At 35.2% G+C, this 20709-nt stretch overlaps 1 protein-coding gene across 1 annotated transcript in view; it reads right to left on the bottom strand.

Moving 5' to 3' along the window:
- Positions 1 to 20709, bottom strand: part of DCDC1 (doublecortin domain containing 1) — a 498476-nt gene that overhangs the window by 377609 nt on the left and 100158 nt on the right. The window contains exon 7 of the mRNA XM_064365537.1: positions 18743 to 18836. Coding sequence (XP_064221607.1) covers positions 18743 to 18836 — 94 coding nt within the window. The remainder of the gene's footprint in view (positions 1 to 18742; positions 18837 to 20709) is intronic.

The raw sequence follows: 20709 nt of genomic DNA, 5'->3' as shown, positions 1-20709 counted from the left end.
CTATACTTAGAGCAATCTTTCACAGCTGCTTTAGTTTTTCAGTGATCCTATTAAACTGACGGCATATTGCCTGTGGGGTCTACAGTGTTATAATACTGCTGTAAGAGACGTTGATTTGTATGATAGGATCAAACAGAATAGTGATGCATTGAAGGGAAGAATTTCATAGGTCATATTGTTTTTACCTGAGTAAAATTTAATTTGGACATTATGACCTAAACAAAACACCTGGTTATTTTAATTGCTGATGTGTGGATGAAATGTTGACATTAAGGCTTAGGAAGTATGAAATCTTAGAAAGTCCTCTCCATTTTGAAAATGCAGCCTGAGTCATGTTTTTTTCTTAAACTGAACGAAGTAGCTGTGCATTAAATATGCTGGCACATCTTCTGCTTGAGCAAGTGGACCGAAATGGTGTGAATTGTTAATGCCTTGCTGCTTTGGTTCACGGCTTGTGATTGATCATTTGTAACTATATCTACTCCTTGTTCCATGAAATCAAGTATGGAGTAATGGGTTCATCAGATTTGGGGGTTAAATTGAGAGTGAAGAGGTACTGTGTGTGGAAATAAGAGTTGCCATGTTCAGGGCTGGCCTTGTAACAGCATGGAATCTAAAGGCGATATTCAAAAGCACTTCACTCATCATACGCTTACTGATTCTGAATAGGGCCCATTTGCAGGGGACATTTGGTAGTTTTCCAATACGCTTTATGCCTCTTTCTACTTCCACCACCATGCACATCTTTTTTTCATACATCCCCAGTAGCACATTGGTAGAACAGGTCAGTATACACAATTCATTTATTTAAATGACTTGATTTATACAAGTAGAAATAAGCTGGGATTCTATTGTCTGATCTTGCTTTTCCCTTCAACAAAAATAATAGTGTGTGTGTGTGTCTTTGAAAATACAAGGATTTTGTGAACTCAATTTCTTGGACATCTAAAATATTTGATATATAGTAGTAATGTGAAATAACTTAATTGGTTTGGTATACATGCAATTTACAATTACTTAAAGAAATATTGAGAATTAATTATACCTAGTATATTTTTATGTGGCCATGGCCTATACCAATACATAAAATTGAATATGCATGACACAGTTTTGTAAACTTTAAAGCTCTGTACAAAAATTTAAAGTATTATCTTAGAGTTACTTTTAGGAATTATAATGCACAGAACTCAACAAATAAATCTAACACAAAACAGAAGTAATGGTCTTTAGAAATGTCATTATATAATTACTTGATCTAATAACTGACATTTTTATTACTTTAGAGTATTTGTATTTATATTACTATCCCAAAAAGTTTAACCTGAATGGTATTAAATGAGGCACAAATCAACACTTCTCGGCCTTTTCGCTAAGATCAAGTGTAAATGAAGCACAAATTAACTTTTGACTCAGTCAGAAAATAAGTAATAGAAAACACAGTAAAACTTAAGAATAAAATTAATTATACAAAGCATTTACATATGTAAATAACATTCAAAAGGAAGCTAATTATAAAATGTACTGTTACATTGTACAGTCACATTAATACAAACCTAAAAATGTAGTTAACCTTTTTGTTCTTTTTTCTTTTTTTCAAGACTCGAAAGTAGGAATAATAATAATAATACCCAGAACAAACATAACTAATTGAGAGAGACTTGGAAGTCAGCTAATGTGAGTAAAACAGTTTGGTGCCCTTGAATGTGAATGCTAAGTCAACATATTACTTACATTTTAATGATTTATTTAAGATGTAAATATTTATGTCATGAGAGATTTATACTTTAAATGTGACAGACTAAAAAAAGCCTTAATCATTTAGCAGTGAAAATGGAGGATTCCCTTTGACATTTACTTCTTCATGTTTGTTTCAGAAAGACAGAATCTTCTACAATTAGTGTTTTATATATTTTTGTCTATGATTTCTTCTCTCTTTTAAAAGCTCTTAGGAGAAAGAAAATCTCTGCTGAGTGGTGTTCTTTTAAATGCTGAGAGCTATGTAAGGCATTGTTTTATAACAGGTAGTAGCAATTAGGCTGTTTGTTTTCATTGGCAATTATACTTATTACAATATATTTTATAATAAACTTCTGGGATCATGGACAAGTCATTAGAGTCAGAATGGGATTTTTAGCTTCAGAGTTCTAAGGCTGAAAAATAAGAGATATAAAAACCAGAAGAAAGAAAGACAAGGATTTTGACAAAGCAAGGATTTGATTTAAAAATTGCATGAATGACTAAAACAAGTTTACCCCAACAAAACCTAGGAGTGATGGTTATATCTTCATGAATATGAAAGAGAGCCTATGTTTTAAAGATTTCAACAGGGAATTTCTGACAAATATTAAAGAGTCTACAAATAGATTAGACTACTTTCATAATTCTGCCTTCACATATTTAATAAAAGATGACAGTGATCCATTTATAATCAGAGATTTCCAACTGCCACTAAAACATTTTTTTGAAACTCAAGCCTTATCAAAATTCTTGATAGCCTCTGTAGATCAATAGTAAAAATATAAATCAGTGGTTACTCAAGCACATTCTGTTTTTGATCTAAGCAACAAGGGTAGATCAAGTCTTATGCTGGGAAGTCACTAGAAGACCCTGAGAACCATGTCTGAGAAATCCTGGAACCAAGGCAAAGTCACAGAGACCACAATTCCAAGGAATAAAGACTTCCTGAGTAGCATCTTTTCTACACAACAGGTTCTTAACTGGCTGCCTTTGTGTATACCAAGTCTTGACCTAGAGAGATTTAAGGACTGATTAATTACCGCCAGCACTTGGCACCCTTTTTCAGCAAGAGACCTAAATTTTTACATTTCATAAAGTTTGAAAAGTAAAGGTAAACGGTAAGGAACTCAAGAATTGAAGAGAGGCAAATACACTTAAAGAAGAAACTTCATCCATAAGCCTGATTTGAATTCTCTAAAAGTTGTAGAACAGATTATAAAATGGCATGTGAACCCTCAGGAAAACATACAGTAATCATTAAGACCCAACATGCGATCATTGATTACTAAACAAATATTTAATGAACACAGAGAGAAAGACTCTTGCGGAAATCTTCTACATGAAGCTTGAGATTTCCAACACCAGCGTATAACCATTATTGCTTCCAGTGGGAAGTACATCACAATACACTGTGGCTACCATCTATTTGTATTTATTTGTTTTTTTTGTTTGATGTTTGTTTGTTTCTGAGATGAAGTCTCACTCTTGTCACCCAGGCTAGAGTGCAATGGCATGATCTCCACTTATTGCAACCTCCACCTCCCAGGTTCAAGCAATTCTCCTGTTTCAGCCTCCTGCATAGCTGGAATTACAGGCATCTGCCACCATGCCCGGCTAATTTTTGTATTTTTAGTAGAGATGGGGTTTCACCATGTTGGCCAGGCTGGTCTCGAACTCCTGACCTCAGGCAATCTGCCTGCCTCGGCCTCCCAAAGTACTGGGATTAAAGGTGTGAGCCACCACAGCCGGCCCATCTATCGTCTTTAAGAAAGGTACTGCCAAATCTGTATGCCCCTTCCCAGATAAATGAGTGTTATCTGTAGGAAACAACGTAGGAGAACATGTAATGTTTACAAACCTCCTATTTAATTCCTCTATTTAGAATTATTGATTGCTTGCTTTTAAATGATTCTATTTAGAAGTCAAAGAGAATTATATTACTTAGTATCCAAAACAAGGCAAAAAAAAGTTATGAGTGGATGCTACCTTGGTTCACGATGTCTTTCCTGAAAAAACTTATAAGAGGAATCAGAGTGAATAAATAACCCCCCCCCCCCACACACACACACACCCCTGCTTGGGGCTTGACTATAGGCTGCAATTTATACCATTCTGAGTCACCTCCAACCCCCACCGCCAGCAATGCTGTTCCCAGAGCCTAGACTGTCTGGGCTATTGCAGAATTCCACATTTGGGAGAACAAGAGCAGTGCTGGATGTACAATGATAGTACTAGGCATTTTTAGAGCATCCAAGAAGGGAGAAGGATTTTGACTAGACCTAGACCCTCTCTCAGTGCCTGAATCTTCCACTTACGTTAGGCAGTATCCCTAATTTTTAAACGATTTTACAATATCAACTCTATTATTTAGCCCTGTGCTAAAAACGGGAATACAGAGAAGTTTACAAAATCTTCACCCTCATGTAGTTTACAGTCTAGAACAAAGACATACATTAAACAAATAACTCCCCCAAGAAGTTTTTTTTAATTGCAGTTGTGATAATTACTATACAGTGGGTGCTATTAATGTAACAGGGATAACCATCTGTAATGCCTACTTTTATGTGCCAAATTGATGGGATCACAGGGTACCCAGACATTTGGCTGAACATTATTCTGAGGGTGTCTGTGAGGATAATTAAACATTTGGACAAGATAAACATTTGAATCAGTAGACTAAGTAAAGCACATTGGCCTCTCTAATGTTGGTGGGCCTCATTTAATCAAATGAGGGTCTGAACAGAACAAAAAGACTGAGTAACTCGCGCTGTAACTGCATAGATTCTCCCGGATCTCCAGCTTTCCAACTATAGAGCTTGAGTCTTCTCAGCTTCCATAATCACATAAGCCAATTCCTTAAACTAAATTGAGAGAGAGACAGAGAGAAACAGAGACAGAGAGAGAGAAAGAGAGACTATAAACAGGTTCTGTTTCTATGGATAACCCTAACAAATATACCATCCTAGATGAGATAGGTAAGGGGAATAGGAGTAAGAGAGTGTCAAGAAGTTTCTCAGAAGTAATATTTAAACAAAGACCTTAATATGAGTAGGCAATAGCCTGCCAGGAGGATAGGGTGAGAGAAAATCCAAGCTGAGAAAACATGTGATAAGGTACTGGGGCATGAAGGAGACTGTTTGGGGAACAGAAACAAAGTGATTTGAGTACAGAGTGGAAGGAACCAGTAATACTAAGATAGAGAAGTTGGGAACCAAGGGACCAAACCATGAAGGCCATTCAGACCATGATACATTAAAATATTGGTAAAATATGCAAGCTATGAAAGAATGAAATAATTTTTAAAATTGTGTTTGTAGAATGACAAAGTTAAAACACTTGTGTCTAAGTTAGAGATAAGTGAGCTTGCAGACTCCACTAAATAAACAACCATATTCTTGGAGGATTAATATAATCTGAAGCAAGACTATTAGCATACTGGAAATCTCTGCCCTAATCACAACCTAGCCAATATTTTTATAATAACTTAGACAAAGTCAAGTTGGTATGTATGCTGACTAAATTTAAAACTGAAAACAATGATGGGAGAAGCTAGTAACTCCCAGGTGACAGATTAAATATCTGAAATATCTGGACAGTCTAAACTACTAAATAAAAATCTTAGAGGTAGAAGTTTAGTAGGAATTCATATGTAAAGTTCTGTTCTCACGTCTGACTAACTAGCAGTACAAGTACAAGATAAGAAAGAAGTAGCTTAAAAGCAAATTGTGAGAATAAATTTGGGGGTTTTCATTGGCTCCAAGTTCAATGTAGATCAATTATATAATGCGTCTAATAGTAATAATAATGCAATTTTAGGTCACATAATGACCCGGAAAAAGAAGAGAGGGTAGGGCTGTTTTACTCAGCATTGATTGACCTGGAAAATTGTGTACAATTTAGGACCCCACAAGGAGGAATACTGAAATAACTAAACAGAACAGAGAAGAGTGAGCAGGATGATAAGGGCCAGATAAACAGTTGAAGAGACTAGGGATATTTAACTTCGAAACACTTAAGTGAAACATATTCAAATATATGAAAGGCAATCACAGACTAGGAATTAATTTCAGGACCAATGATAAATATCTAAAAGAACAGATTTCAGTTAGATATAAAACAGAGTTATTAGAGAAAGTGTAGTTGTCAGAAATGGAACAAGTGTGATGGGATGGACACTTGTTGCAGACAATTTAGAGGAGATTCATAAACAAAGTGAGATTTTGGTGATCACTAAAGGCCCTTCTGATGCTGAGAGCAAAAGTAAATCAATCAACAAGATTGTTCTGAAGCAGATATTGAAAAAGAATCATCATTATCATTTGTTTTTATACTACATTGGGCATCAAAAATGAGAATCTTCTAGCTTTTAAAGTTCTATAGAATATAGCAAAATACTACTCAGAGTGGTCAGTGAATCATTAAGTATCAGAACTACCAACAAAAAGCAGTTAATGGTGAGTAATTCATTGCAAATTTAATTCAACAAAGCAAATTTTGGAATTCTAATTAACTCATTCACCTAAAAGTATTTTCATCTCTTACTATTTTAAGCACTGTAACATAGACTATGCTTAATAATTGTTTATTTTGAATATTAATATTTTTGCAGATCTACCATATGCCCAGTTTCATCAGCTATTAGGAGAGTTTTGGAGATTTTTTTAAGAGTAAAAAATAAAAATTTCTCTTTAAAGAGATAAGTACCATCCACAAAACAGAAATATTATCTATATAAACAATGTTATGGTTTATGATACAGATAAAATCAAAGAAGTTATGAAAAGAAGGTATTAGTAAACAAACTAAATAAGGTAGGATTTAAATAATATTTTTAAACTTTGAAGGCTGACCTGCCTTGTGAAAGACTCAGAGAACCCAGCTAAGCCATGCCTGAATTCCTGACCAACAAAAATTGAGAAATAATATGTGTTTTTTTCTTTAAGCTGCTAAATTTTGGGACAATTTGTCATGCAGCAATATATAACTAATACCAATTTTAGAAAAGAGCTAATATAGTGTATTCCATTATTATTCAAAGTATTTGCTGCTCCTCTCTGAAGGAAAAGTGCACTTCCCACCTTATTCATGCTAGGTTTAGCTGTGTCACTTGCAATGCTCTTCCCCAAGGAAGGGCCATACAATCCTCACACTGTTGAATTAAGAAGATGGCATGTAACTTGCTTTGACATAAGCAAGTGCAGCGGCAGTCAACCCACACCAACATGTAGCATGAGTGAAAAATAATACTTTTGTATAAGCCACTGAGAGTTATATGGCAAAATAATACACTGAAAGTTGTGAAGTCATTTGTTACCATATAATAATATAATATATCCTAACTGATGCAACTTGCTGAACTTTGAATAGATGGAGAAGAGGAAGATTATTCCAAGTGGGCATAAAATAGCATAAAAAAGGGTAAGGAAGCTGGGCATCCCACGTGTCACTAAACTGTCTGGAACATTAGAGACTGATCTAGCTACAACTCAAGGTCCATGTTGGGTACTTGTGAGTTGTGGGTGATTAAGTTGGATGACTGAGCAAGATCACATTGTGAAGTTTCTTGAATGTCAAAATCGAGAATGTGAAGATTGTCCTGATATGTAATATTTTGAACAACAAAAAAATTGAGGGATATTTAGGGAGATTACTCTGACAATACAAAGGATTAAGATTTAGGAACAGAATTTAGCTGTCTAACCAGTGAATAAGATTATGTGATAACATTTAAGAAGTACAAATAGCTAACTATATTTGGTACCTCTTGCCACAGTAATGTTGCACAACAAACCACTACAAAACTCAGTGGCATTAAACAATAAGCATTTACTTAGCTCATGAGTCTGCAGATTAGCAAGGTTGTTCTGCTGGTCTTGGCTGGGCTTGCTCACATGTCTTGGAATCAGCTAGCTGTCAGCTGAGCTAGGGTGACCTTGGCTGGAACAAGTGGGGCAAATCGGTTCTGCTCCACTTGTCTTTTTTTTAAATATTTTATGGAGGTGAAATTCACATAACATAAAATCAACCATTTTAAAGTGAACAGCTCAGTGGCATTTAGTAGATTCAAAATGTGCAACCACCACCTCCATGCAGTTCCAAAACATTTCCATCATTCCAAAGTAAAACCACTTATACATTAAGCAGCCTCTCCCTAGTCTCCTTTTTCCTCAGCCCATGACAAACATCAATCTGCATTCTGTCTCTATAGATTCATTCACTCTGGATGTTTCAAATAAATGGAATCATACAATATGTTACCTTTTATGTCTAGCTTCTTTCCCTGAGCATAATGTTTTCGAGGTTCACCCATGCTGTAGAATTATCAGCACTTCATTCCTTTTCATAGCTGAAAAACATTCCATTGTATGTATATACTACAATTTGTTCCTATAGTCATAGAACATTTGGCTTCATGGACATTCATGGATATTTGGCTTCCACTTTTTGACTATTATGTATAGTGCTGCTATTAAACATGCATGTACATATACTGGTTTGAGTACCCGTTTTTAATTTTTTTTTGCATAAATATCTAGGAGTGGAATTGCAGGGCCATGTAGTAATTCTATGTTTTTCTTTTGGAAGACTCATCAAATTGTTTCTCAAATTAGCTGCACCATTTTCCACTTCCACAAGCAATGTATGAGGGTGCCTTCCAATTTCTTCACATCCTCAACAACACTTGTTATTCTCTCTTTCTGTGTGTGTGTGTGTGTGCGTGTGTGTGTGTTTTATTATAGCCATCCCAGTGTATGTGAAGTAGTACTTCATTGTAGTTTTTGACTGGCATTTCCCTAATGACTAAGTATGCTGAGCATCTTTTCATGTGCTTATTGCCATTTGTATATCTTCTTTGGAAAAACATTGATTCAAGTCCATTGCCCATTTTTTAATTCAGTTGTTTGTTTTTTGTTGTTGAGCATGAGTTCTTTATATATTCTGGATTTTAAACCCTTTTCAGAAATATAATTTGCAAATTTTTTCCATTCCATGGTTTGTCTTTTCACTTTCTTGGTAATGTCCTTTGATGCACAAAAATTTCAAATGTAATGAAGTCCAATTTGTTATTTTTTCTTTTTCTTTCCTTCTTTTTTTTTGCTCATGCTTTGGATGGAAATAACTTACGGAGGTAAAATTCACATAACAATGTCTAAAAATTGATTGCCAGATCCACAGTCATGAAAATGTGCTCCTATGTTTTCTTCTGAGTTTAATGGTTTTTGCTCTTTTAGACTGTTGATCCATTTTGAGTTAATTCATGTTTATGGTGTGAAGTATGGGTCCAACTTTAGTCTTTTGCATGTGGACCAGTTCTACCAGCACCACTGGTTGAAGACACTATTCTTTCCAATGAATGGTCGTGACATTTTTGTCAAAAGTCAACTGGCCATATATGTACTGATTTATTTCTGGACTCTGAATTCTATTCCATTGGTCTATATGCCTATCCTTATGCCAGTACCACACTCTATGAATTACTGTAGTTTTACCTGTAGTAAGTTTTGAAATTGGGAAGCATGAGTCTGCTGCAAGTAGTCTGCAATGTTAAGAGTACAGTACAGACCTCCATAAGACTGTCTTTACTTAAGACAACAGCCACATGTTTGGGGATCCTCATGCCACTCTCACTTCTGACCAGCTGGCTACAAATTTTGAGATTTATACTACTCCTTCAGGTTAAATAATTTCCAGATGTCTGACAAAACTCAGGAAAGTGATATAGTTATGGGGTCAAATTGGTCTGAAACCTTGAGAAATACAGAAATGATACTGGAGAGCAAATAACAAAAGAGTTTGAAACTTATGAAGGGGCTTTGACTGAGTGGTGTCATGTTTTGATGGTGCTTTAATATGCAAGTGCTATGTAGAGCTTTAAGATTTGTTTGTGTGCCTTTAATTCAGTGGTGTCTAGCTGCCTATACTGGGTCATGTGGTTGAACATACAGTTTTGTAGTTGTATTTTTACTAACGGGCCTGTATGTAGAGAATAGGGAAACTGGCCTTAAATTTTATACTAAGCAAGGACTACACAGAATTTGAGCTTGATAGGTCAAAGCAACTAAATGCAGCTGGGATTATTTTCCAATAGACTTGACCTTCAGAAAATGCTGGGATTGGATATGACTTTAGTATATTCAGGTGGGCTGTGGAGGGCTCAGCTCTGTTAGTTGATCATGGCTTCCTTGCTGTTCAGGCTACTACTGCTTACTTAACTCAGCTGTGAACTTCACCTGAAACTTCAGGCAAGTCTGAGATTGGGATTAGATTATTCTAGGTGTTGCAAAATGAAAAATATTTGCTGCTTTTCTGTGTCTTGAAGGCAAATCTATAGGCCAGCACTTCCAAGGATAATGGCAATTGAGTTCTACAAGCATGACAGTGAGGTTCTGTCTTTAAATCGTTAATATTTGGCCTAGATAGGCAGCATTACATCTGCTGCCTTCAATTCTATTCTTCATTATGTTATATCAAACTGTATTCTGAGCCAAAAAGGAAATGTGGATGAGCTAACATTAGATTCATGTGACTCGTTGATAAACTTTTAAAGTAACCTCCGCCAATCAAAGTTGGCTCTAAATTTGTTTATCGCATAAATTTTAACCATAGTTCGAAATTTCATAAACCCAAACTATGGCTTGACCTACAGAAAGGTGATAGATTTTTTTTCAATAAACGGAGCACTCCCATCTTCTTCAGTTAAGACACAGAAACTACTCAAAGAAAGTATTACAAATCTAGGAATCAAATTTGCTAAAGGAATCAAGGAGAAAGTAAAGTGGCTTGAAAATATGCTTAATTATTATGATCAGAATAGAACAATGTATGCATGAAAATAAAATTTAAAAAGGATAGCTGATTTTGCTGGAGGAGATCAGAGATTTCCCTACAAAAATGGTAAACATCTGACCCAAGCACACACAGTTGACAGATAGGAAAACACACACACACATACACACACACCCCTGAGATCTTAAATGCTAGGTGAAGGAGATTCATTCAAGTCTAATTACTCTTAAAGAGGTTATTATAAAAGGGTAAATTATTTTATTTGTTACAAAATCAGAAATAGTAACTGGGACCCAGTGAAACCTAATGGAAGAATAAATATAGGATCTTGGAGAGCAGACTGAGAACAATTACCCAGAGGAGACAGGATCTCGAATACTTCGAAGAGTCGGTATTTACATTACAGATAAATCTATAGTAAGAGCAATTGGGGAATCTCTTTTGAGGATAGGGCAATTATACAAAGAGTGCACATAAAATCTGGACAAATTGGAGAGAAAGATTGGTATAAAATGTCACAAAAAGGTGCTGGGTGAACTCTAAAAATAGATGGGCCTGAGATTAAGGAAAGACAAAGACAAGATTAATTATATTACAGTGAATCCAGGCAGAACAATAATTGATCAAAGACTCCGGATCCAAGCTAGATGTTAGAGTGTGGAAGAAATACATCTGGGGTAGGATTATTGAACTCACGGAAGTGAAAATAGATAAGACTGGTTTGAACAAAGGATGCTATTGACAAAACTTCGAACTGATTGACTTCATATCTCTCACCATGAGAGACTCTGCAAGAAAAACATCTAGAGGCATATGTTAGAAAAACATGAGTATGGACCAGAAAGCAAAAGAAAAGTATTAATAAAAGAAAAGAAGGTACTCAATTGTGGCAAACAATGCTAACCCCAAGCCTGTTAGAAAAGGGAACTTTCCAAAAGGAACAAGTGTATACTAGTAGAGACAAACCTTAAACATTGCAGAAAAAGAAGCACCTGATGGAAACATTAACTCAAGACCAGGAACATTTAAAAACTGAGGAAAGGCCATGTCTTTAGGAGGAAATGGCAGTAATGTGGTCCTCATTGGGACCCATAGCACATAAGCCTCAGAAACACGAATAGCTGCTTCTATCTGGAAATCTGCCAAAAGTTATTCTACGATTGGAACTGATGTGGACATGAAGGGGAAGCTGTGCCCATGAAGTAAGTTTCTTAGGCTTAAATAATTCCATAGGCAGAGGCCGTTATGGCAACCACTGTGACTAAGATGCTACTCCTAAGACAAGATGGATGGCATGCCATTAGACAGTGATCACCCCCAGTTGAGCCTGGGGTTTAGAAGAACTGACTCAGAAAAAAAAAAGTAAGATGTTTAGAATTATTTAAAAGGGAAAAAAGACAATACCTTAAATAAGGCTTTATGATTGGTGCTGCTACCAGTGCAAACTTCCAGATGTTGCAAGAATGGAACACTCTCAGTTTCCTTTTTAGAGCGCAGTGACTCATGCCTATAATCTCAGCACTTTGGGAGGCTGAGGTGGGTGGATCACCTGAGGTCAGGAGTTTGACCAGCCTGACCAACATGGTGAAACCCCATGTCTACTAAAAATACAAAAAAAAAAAAAAAAAAATTGCCAGGCGTGGCACCAGGTACCTGGTGTACCTGTACCTGTAATCTCCGCTACTTAGGAGGCTGAGGCAGGAGAATCACCTGAACCCAGGAGGCGGAGGTTGCAGTGAGCCAAGATTGTACTCCAGCCTGGGCAACTAGAGCAAGACTCCACCTCAAAAATAATAATAATAATAATAATAATAACAGCAATAATGATGAGATGATAAGAGCTAATTTTATACTATTGAAACATTGTACCTTATAATGTTTACCAAGTGTCAGGCACTTGTTCTAAGAAATTTACATAAAATTCACTTAATGTTTGCAATGTTATGGTAAGTATTATAATTCCTATTTTATAGATAAGGAAACTGACTCTCAGAGAAGCTAAGTAACCTGTCCAAGGTCATGTAGTAAGTGGCATACCTGGGATTTGAATTCTGGCTCCAAAATCAGAGAAGTTAACCAACATTTTGTGCAGTCTCTTTGAGAGAGAAGACAGTATGTGCTGGTCAATTTTTCCCTCAAGATACTGTAAACATATAATGCCATAACTAATGCCTTAATGGAAGAGTGCTTCCCAAGAAGTTAGGTCACAAGTTATAGAGCCTGGTCAACAGTATGGGCCAACTGGCATCTTGGAAAGACTGACGATAATATTTTCTCTTCTCTGCCTTTCCTCAGTCCCTGTTATGGTCTTTGGCAACAGTCATGTGGATCTGAATTATGCCAAACATAGGGTCCTGGAAACATCATTTTGCATGCAATGGGCACATTTGCTGGGAGTAGCTTCTGTTCTGAACGTGCTGGGTATGGTGTTGATGTTGTGATAATCATTTTGTTTGGTTGGAAACAAGGCATATGAAAATGTTAGTGTAGACCTAATTCAACTTCTGATGTCCTAAGGGATGACACCCACTCCAGGAGTCCAGACGGTAGCTGCTGGAGACATTCCAGCTCCAATCAGGCATCCAGAAGCCATCTGGCTGATACTGGGAAGAATAAAAATTAGGACTTTGATTTCTTTGCACTTTAACTTGAAGAGTTTGAAATTTTTTTGGATTTTAACTCAAAAAGGTTAAGATAATTTGATTTTGAAATTTGCTTCTGTGTAAACTTTAAAACTTCAGATTTTAATTTAAAATTTTATTCTTTTAATTTTACTGTCTCCACAAAAAGTTGATAATGGGCAAGAGCTAACATTCAAATTCATCTCTATGTTATTGGAATTTTATGATGAAATATATTAATCCTGTACTTCATCTCATTTCAGAATCTCCAAAAAAATTATCAGAGAATATACAACTATTCTGGACAGTATTGCTGGGCATAATTTGGGGTGGGAAATGAAATAGAAAGTGAATATTCAGTATGTCCAGAATGGCCTTGGAGTCAATTGAATTAAGGTAGTATTCTAACTCATTTCAGAACCACTAGGGTAAATTTAACAGTACTCATTATGATCTAGAAGGATCCACAAAGAAGGAAGGTATGATTATTGGAAAGGATGCTTCACAGAAGTCCTAACAGACTAAGGATCTCCTCCCTTGAGAGGAAGAGTGACTCCTCTGATTCACCGTCATATAATAATTAAGCCAAAGAAGTTAAGAGATCAAAAAGTTTGGAAATGTTAGGAGGAATGTGTGTGTTATTTAAAACCTCCCTCAAAATCAGACACTTTCCATATCTGTCTGTCCTTTGAAGTGCTTGTATAACATCAAATAGCTTATATATAATTAGTAAATAGGAGAATGATGTCAGAATTATACAGAACTTTGGTTAATGAATATGTGCTTTGTCCTAAACAAAGGAAGCCAAAAGGGTAGAAATAGAATTCTATCATTTATCAGGAATGAAAAAAAAAAGTCTCTTAACTTGGCTAATTTACTTACCACCCCAAAAACGTGCACTCTTGGCCTTACATAACTCTCTCATTGTGGGAATTTCATTTCCTCCTGTGCCTTCCTTAAAGGAAGCCCCACTGACCCAAATCTCCACTTCACTTCCATTTGCATTGTCTCACGATGTAGCTTCAATACCTTCTAAAGCAGCTCTCTGAGATGCCTACCCAGGCTATTTACATTAGCTCCTAAGTTAATCATTATTATTTTAGATAGTATTGTGATTTTAAAGGTTAATAGATTATGAATGGTCTTCCCCAACCCTAGTTTCCCCATATCCCTGTTATTTTGGTGGGCATGATTTTGCAAAATGCATTTTTACATGCATATATATATATATATATATATATAAAATTGGCCCTCCATCTTATTGGGTTCCACATCCCTGGATTCAACCAAGTATGAATGGAAAATATTTCTTTAAAAATAAAAAAAAATACAAGTTTAAAAACAATACAGTGTAACAACTATTTATGTAACATTTACACAGTATTAGGTATTATAAGTAAACTAGAGATTATTCAAAGTATAGAGGATGATGTGCATAGGCTATATGCAAATACTATACCATTTTATATAAGAGACTTGAGCAACTGTGGATGTTAGTATGGGGGAAGCTTCCAGTAACCAATCCCCCGCAGACACCAAGGAATAACTGTATTATGTTCCAGAATGTTGACCATCTGTAGGAATATGGTATCTGTACACAGTAGGTATACTCTTTTCTACTGGAGAAAGGATAGATCTATACAAGAACCATAACAAAATAGCTTTTTCACATGTAACAAAAAAATTTCTTTATTAAAATCTTCTAGGGTAGAGGTTAAATTGAGTAATGACTCTTTCCGTGTGGCTGGCCTCACCTCAATTAAACTCTCTCTTTACTGCAAAAAAAGAAAAAAAAGCCAGGCTGGTGGGTCATGCCTATAATACCAGCACTTTGGGAGGCCAAGGTAGGAGGACTGATTGAACCCAAAAGTTCAAGACCAGCCTGAGCAACAGAGGGAGACTCTGTCACTAAAAAAAAAAAATTTTTAAAGTAGGCACAGTGGCCTGCACCTGTAATCCCAGCTACTTGGGAGGCTGAGGTGGGAGAATTGCTTGAACTTGGGAGCTCAAGGATGCAATGAGCTGTGGTTGTGCCACTGCACTCCAGCCTGGGCAACAGAGCAAAACCTTGTCTCAGGAAAAAAAATTGTCTATGGTTTATAATAAAATCTAAAAACAAGCAATTTGCCAATCTATTGGTCTTTCCAAAGGTTTACTTGACAAAGTAAAGTTCCTCTAGTTTAATATTATATCAAATGTGCTTATTTCTCATACCATAGAAGGAAAATTTGAAATTATACCTAATTCCAAAAAAAGAAGCAATAGATAGGAGAAAATTTTTATTTTGTGTATCTGTTACTTTGGTACATTTACACTTCTAATCTGTGCTTATAGTAAAAAGTAATTGCTATGATCTTAACATTAGACATTATTAAAAGGTATTTTTCTGATCTGATACAAAGCAAGTAAAAAAAAAGAGTCATATATCAAATCAAAAGAGTATCCGCATTCATTTGTTTACATTAAAAGATAACTTTCACATAAAACTTGACCTTTCTCAAGTTGAAGTTTAGAAGACCATCAAACACAAACGTTTAGGGACCTTAATCATTTGATGCACAACATCATAGAAATAAAGAAACAAAGAAGTTCAAAAACCTAATGTTAAGTGACTAGGGTGCTACAGACTGGAAGTTCCTCCAACAGGATTAGCTTCTTTAAATATTTTAAGTCCAGTGAACTTGTAATGCTTCCACATGTTAGTGGTTGCATAGGCTAATTTCAGCTGGCATAAGCTTTTATAAGGATGCAAAAACAGAGGGCAAGGCATGCATTAAAATGTGATAATAGCATACTTCTGGGATATGTGAAGCACGAGGCATGAATCCGAATGCCTCCGGCATCCATGAAGTATCACGTCTCAGAATCAGTGCTTTTCTGTTTTGATAAGTAATTCTGTTATACCATATTTGGGAGGAGGAAAATCAACTTTCTAAATATAAATCTTTCATCTTTTTTTATTTATAAATCTTTCATCTTAACCAAAATTTCTTAGAGTTTCAATTCTAGCAGTTTATTCAAAGCTGATGTTTTAATTCCAGGTGAACTGGAAATAATTCAAGTCTAGATAGGGTCTTAAGAAAATATGTTGTTTATTTTTATTAATGTAATTTTAAGAGTAATTTCAAAATATTGTTGATCATAAAGAATATCTCAGGCAGAGTGATGGAAAAGGAGACAAAAATGCAAGAAAGAAAGAAATCAACTTTAATAATGACACTCACTACCCACAAAATACAAAGGAAGGATTCTTTGTGTTACATGTTTTGTAGGTAAATAACCTTATCTAATACTTCTAAATAATGGGTAGGTATCTACAGGAGATTTGAAATCTTCAGAAAAAAAACACATAATAAAATAAAAAATAGTTATGATACCTAATACAAACATTTTTTTAAAAGGCCAAGAAAAACAAATTTACTTTCTGAATACACATATATATAATCCTTGGCCAAAAAATTTGAGTTAGAAACAAGTATCAAAATATCACAGTTAACATTCAGTAAGTATTAATTAAGGGTGACAAATCAAGGAAATAATCTGCCTTTTTCTTTTTTTGAGACCCTCCTAGGTTCAAGAGATTTCCTTGCCTCAGCCTCCTGAATAGCTGGGACTACAGGCGTGCACCACCATGTCAGGCTAATTTTTTGTATTTTTAGTTGAGATGGGGTTTCACCATGTTAGCCAGGATGGTCGCTATCTCCTGACCCCGTGATCTACCTGCCTTGGCCTCCCATAGTGCTGGGATTACAGGCATGAGCCACCACACCCAGCCAACAGTCTTCTTTTATATAGTACAAGTCAGAAAATGGGAAATAAACGGAAGTATCTGCTGTAGCCACATCCCAAAGTCACTTCAGTTGTCTGGACCTAGCCTTGCAGTTAAAGGCATATTATTTAATATCTTGGCTGTCCTCAAGCATGAAGTTCAAATTTGGATGAAGTGATAGAACCATGTCAATGACACATTTAAACTCACTAATGTGGCATTTCTTTTCAGAGGTTAGCAAAACAAAACAGTACCTTTAAAGATATTATATGGCTAATCTCTTTTGACAAAGACAATGAAATTATTTTAAAGCACATTTCATAACTTTTTTTCTTGCCTGAAGATGAACTACTTTTAATAGTAGGTATTAAAATTGCCTGGTACAATTAGTAGTAGCTATTAAAAGTATTTTAGAAAACAGTGTATTAAAAAAATAACAGCGGAACCAACTAAATGTCCAAAAGTAGACAGTTTAATTCATTCATGCCACATTTATGAGTGTCAGCTATGTCCTAGGCACTGTGCTAATTACCGGTATTACAACAAAGATAGTCTCTGTTCTTGCTCTCTTTTATGTTACATTGTGGTAGAAACAGATCATATGGGAGAGTCATCTGAGATTCATTTATTGAGTTCCTGTTCCCAGGAAGTCTGTAGTCTGGTAGGAATGGTGCGTACACACAAAAAAAGTAACAAAGCAATAAAATAATTACATCCTGTAGGTAAAGTACTAGTAAAACAAATGTAGTTCTGACATAGATGAGACAGTGACTTGAAAAGAGAGAGGGAAGCAGAAAGAGAGAGAGAGGACAGAGTACAATGGTTAAAAGTGCTGCTACTGGAGCCAGCCTGCCAAACTTTGAATCCCAACTCCACCACTTGCTAGTTGTGTGATGTTGAATAAATTACCTAACTTCTCTGTACCTCAGTTACTGCAATAAATAGGAATTCTAGTTTCTCTGAGAACTAAATGAGTTAATATTTGTGATGAGCTTAGAACAGTGCCTGGTCCAGAATAAGTACTATATGGTAGTAGAGTTAATAATGCAAGGACCTAAAGAGTGAATTTTTCTATTGTCAAATTAATTCCTAATCGTCAATTCTGTAACAAGATATATATACTTTGAGGGACAATGATGTGCTAGAGCCAACTTGCACTAGTCTGCAAAAAGTAATTGTTCTCCTCTCTTCTCCAAATTCTTTATTCAGTGACTTAAAACCCTTCCCTCTGAACTCAGTGGTATTCAGTAGTAGCCTGAGATTGGCCATGGTAGGAGCACCTACAACATGCAGTTGCTAAATGCTACAAATCAGGGCTTTTATTTTTTTTCAGAGTCAATTGTTAACATTTATCAGCATACCACTGATAGACACATTTAGTAGAGAGTTCTTCCTAGTGGTTCCAAACTGAACTACATCTAGTGTGGTATACCATTTCATAACTTTTGAATAAGCTCTAGAAGTTGACCAAAACATTTTTAACACCTCTATCTGATCATATAGTAATGCAATTTCTCAAATTTGTCTTTGGAAAGCTGTATCCTATATAAATTGGCTGTTACATTATAAAAGGTATGTATTATTTTTATTTAATTATGGTTTACTAAGGTTAAAATACCCATCAATTTTTTAAACATTCCAAACTTGTGCTGAAATAAAAGATTCCTAAAATCTTAACGTCCTTTCATGATTTCCCTTTGTATAAGAATATTTATCCATGTTATAATTAAACTATGTATGTTTTTATTTTAAATGTTTAAGGTAAAAACAAGATATAAATGTCTTTCAAAATATTATCAAATGGTTTACAAAAATCTTTGCCACTTACCTTTTGAAATATCTTCAATTTTTCTGCCATACAAATCATAAAAATATCTGGCTGGTAAATTTAGATTCATTCTCATTGTGCAAGTATCTAAAACCTGTGCGGAAAAATAAAAAAAGTATAAATAATTTAGTAAAGTAAACTCTGGTTAAAGTGAATACACATTTAAACTCCTTTCTATACTACACAGCTATTAAAAATTATATTGTAAAATAAAATTTAATGATTTATAAAATGTTCTAATATATGAAATTTAAAAGCAGTTAAAATTGTTAGATCCCAATTGTACTTTTAAAAAAACACACACACTCAAGCATTAGTAAAAAAGAAAGAAACAAGATGCAACAAATATTAAATAGTGACTATTATTTAATAAATGGTAGACCTTTAGAACTCTGAGGGATTTTTATCTTATTCTTATAACTTTCTGTATGTTCCATTTATTTTACAATGAGAGGATACTACCTTTTAAATTAGATTTTAAGTACCTACTTTCTTTAGCTTTTAAATGTTTTCCAAGTGTCTTAAAATAAATTATAGTCTGATCACAGTTCACCTTGATAACTTATGTGGTTTGTGCACTAAAAACTGAACTTAATAATCACATTTCACGTTTTTCATGAATATGAGTCTCAAGGACTTTAATGGTTTCTAATACATACTCTTTTTTAATATTATAGTATCATGTTGTTATTTTATATGTAGCCCTTGAACCCAATATGGCAATCATCTTTCCAACTTCAAGGAAGATTTAAAAATGCTTCAGCTAGAGAAAAAGTTCTACTCACAAGCTGAGGAAAATTAAGGGAACAGAAGGGGCTTGGGGAGTGTCAGGTAACCTGAGGCAGGTTGTTATTAGGTTTTCAGATGTAACTTCCAAAACATGAAACTCACCATAGTCATCTAATAATACAAAATACATTTCAAATCAAAATTGAAAGTACTCTGCCATCCATTTTTACTATTCCCAGCTATAATATTACTTTCCCATAACCAAGAACTACTACTGAAGGACAATGTTGATTATATTAATATGATTATAGTAAACAGAACATCTTTTAACTGCTCAAGCCATCTTTCAGCTGCTGATACTGTCTCTTTTTGCTTACTTCTGTCCCTACTTTATTATTGAAGCCCACAATCTAGTCCTTGCTTAACCACTTCATTAGCTTTGTGAAAATGTATGTATTTCAATAGCTTAGTGTTTATATAGAGGCAAAGTTGTACTTTCCTTTCAGCCTGGAGAACAGCTTTCAAACATTGTGACTGATTTGGTTTATCTAGTTGCTCTATCAAAGGACAGGTTGAATTTTAAAGGCAAATATTAAACTGAAAAATTAATTTGACAGACTGGTCTTTCTTGCTATATATACCAGAGGTTCTCAGCCCTTATTCTACTCCTATACATGACTAATTATGTTCCCATGTGCCACGTGCTCCCATGGGCATTCACAGGGGTGTATGTTTCTTGCACACTAGCTGCAATGCAGAGCACTGAGCAATTCAGAACAATGTATTGCTGCTGTTTCTCTCACAATCAAGAATGCATACCTGCTCGTTATTAGGAATAATGTTACAGGAATATTCTTGAACTGTCTCATTTATGAGGAAGAGATCATTCACAACACAATGCTCTACCTAGTGAAATAACAAAGTACTTTTAAAGAACGTTAACAACCCTAGTGATTCTCTAAATGCTATTCTTCCTGCCTTCTTTTTCACTCTTGTGGGTCAATTTCTTCAGTGACTACTGCCCACAAGTTCACCTAGGACCCCCATCCCGTGGACTGAAATCTTTCCTAAAGATGCTGGGAAAGCAATGTTCAAAATATAAGAAAGAAGTATCAGGAAAAGAAACTGGAGTTTTGTCTGTGGCTTGAAACAAAAAGAAGAGTAGAACATACTGACTGACATTGGCATGGGATCCATGCTTGTTTTTATTTTAATACTCTAATTAACACAGTTGGTGT

Source organism: Aotus nancymaae, unplaced genomic scaffold (assembly GCF_030222135.1).
Source record: "Aotus nancymaae isolate 86718 unplaced genomic scaffold, 86718_ANA_hifiasm-v0.15.2.pri h1tg000059l, whole genome shotgun sequence".
Lineage (NCBI taxonomy): Eukaryota > Metazoa > Chordata > Mammalia > Primates > Aotidae > Aotus > Aotus nancymaae.
Note: the sequence above shows the minus strand (reverse complement) of the source record. Positions and strands in the feature narration are given on the sequence as shown.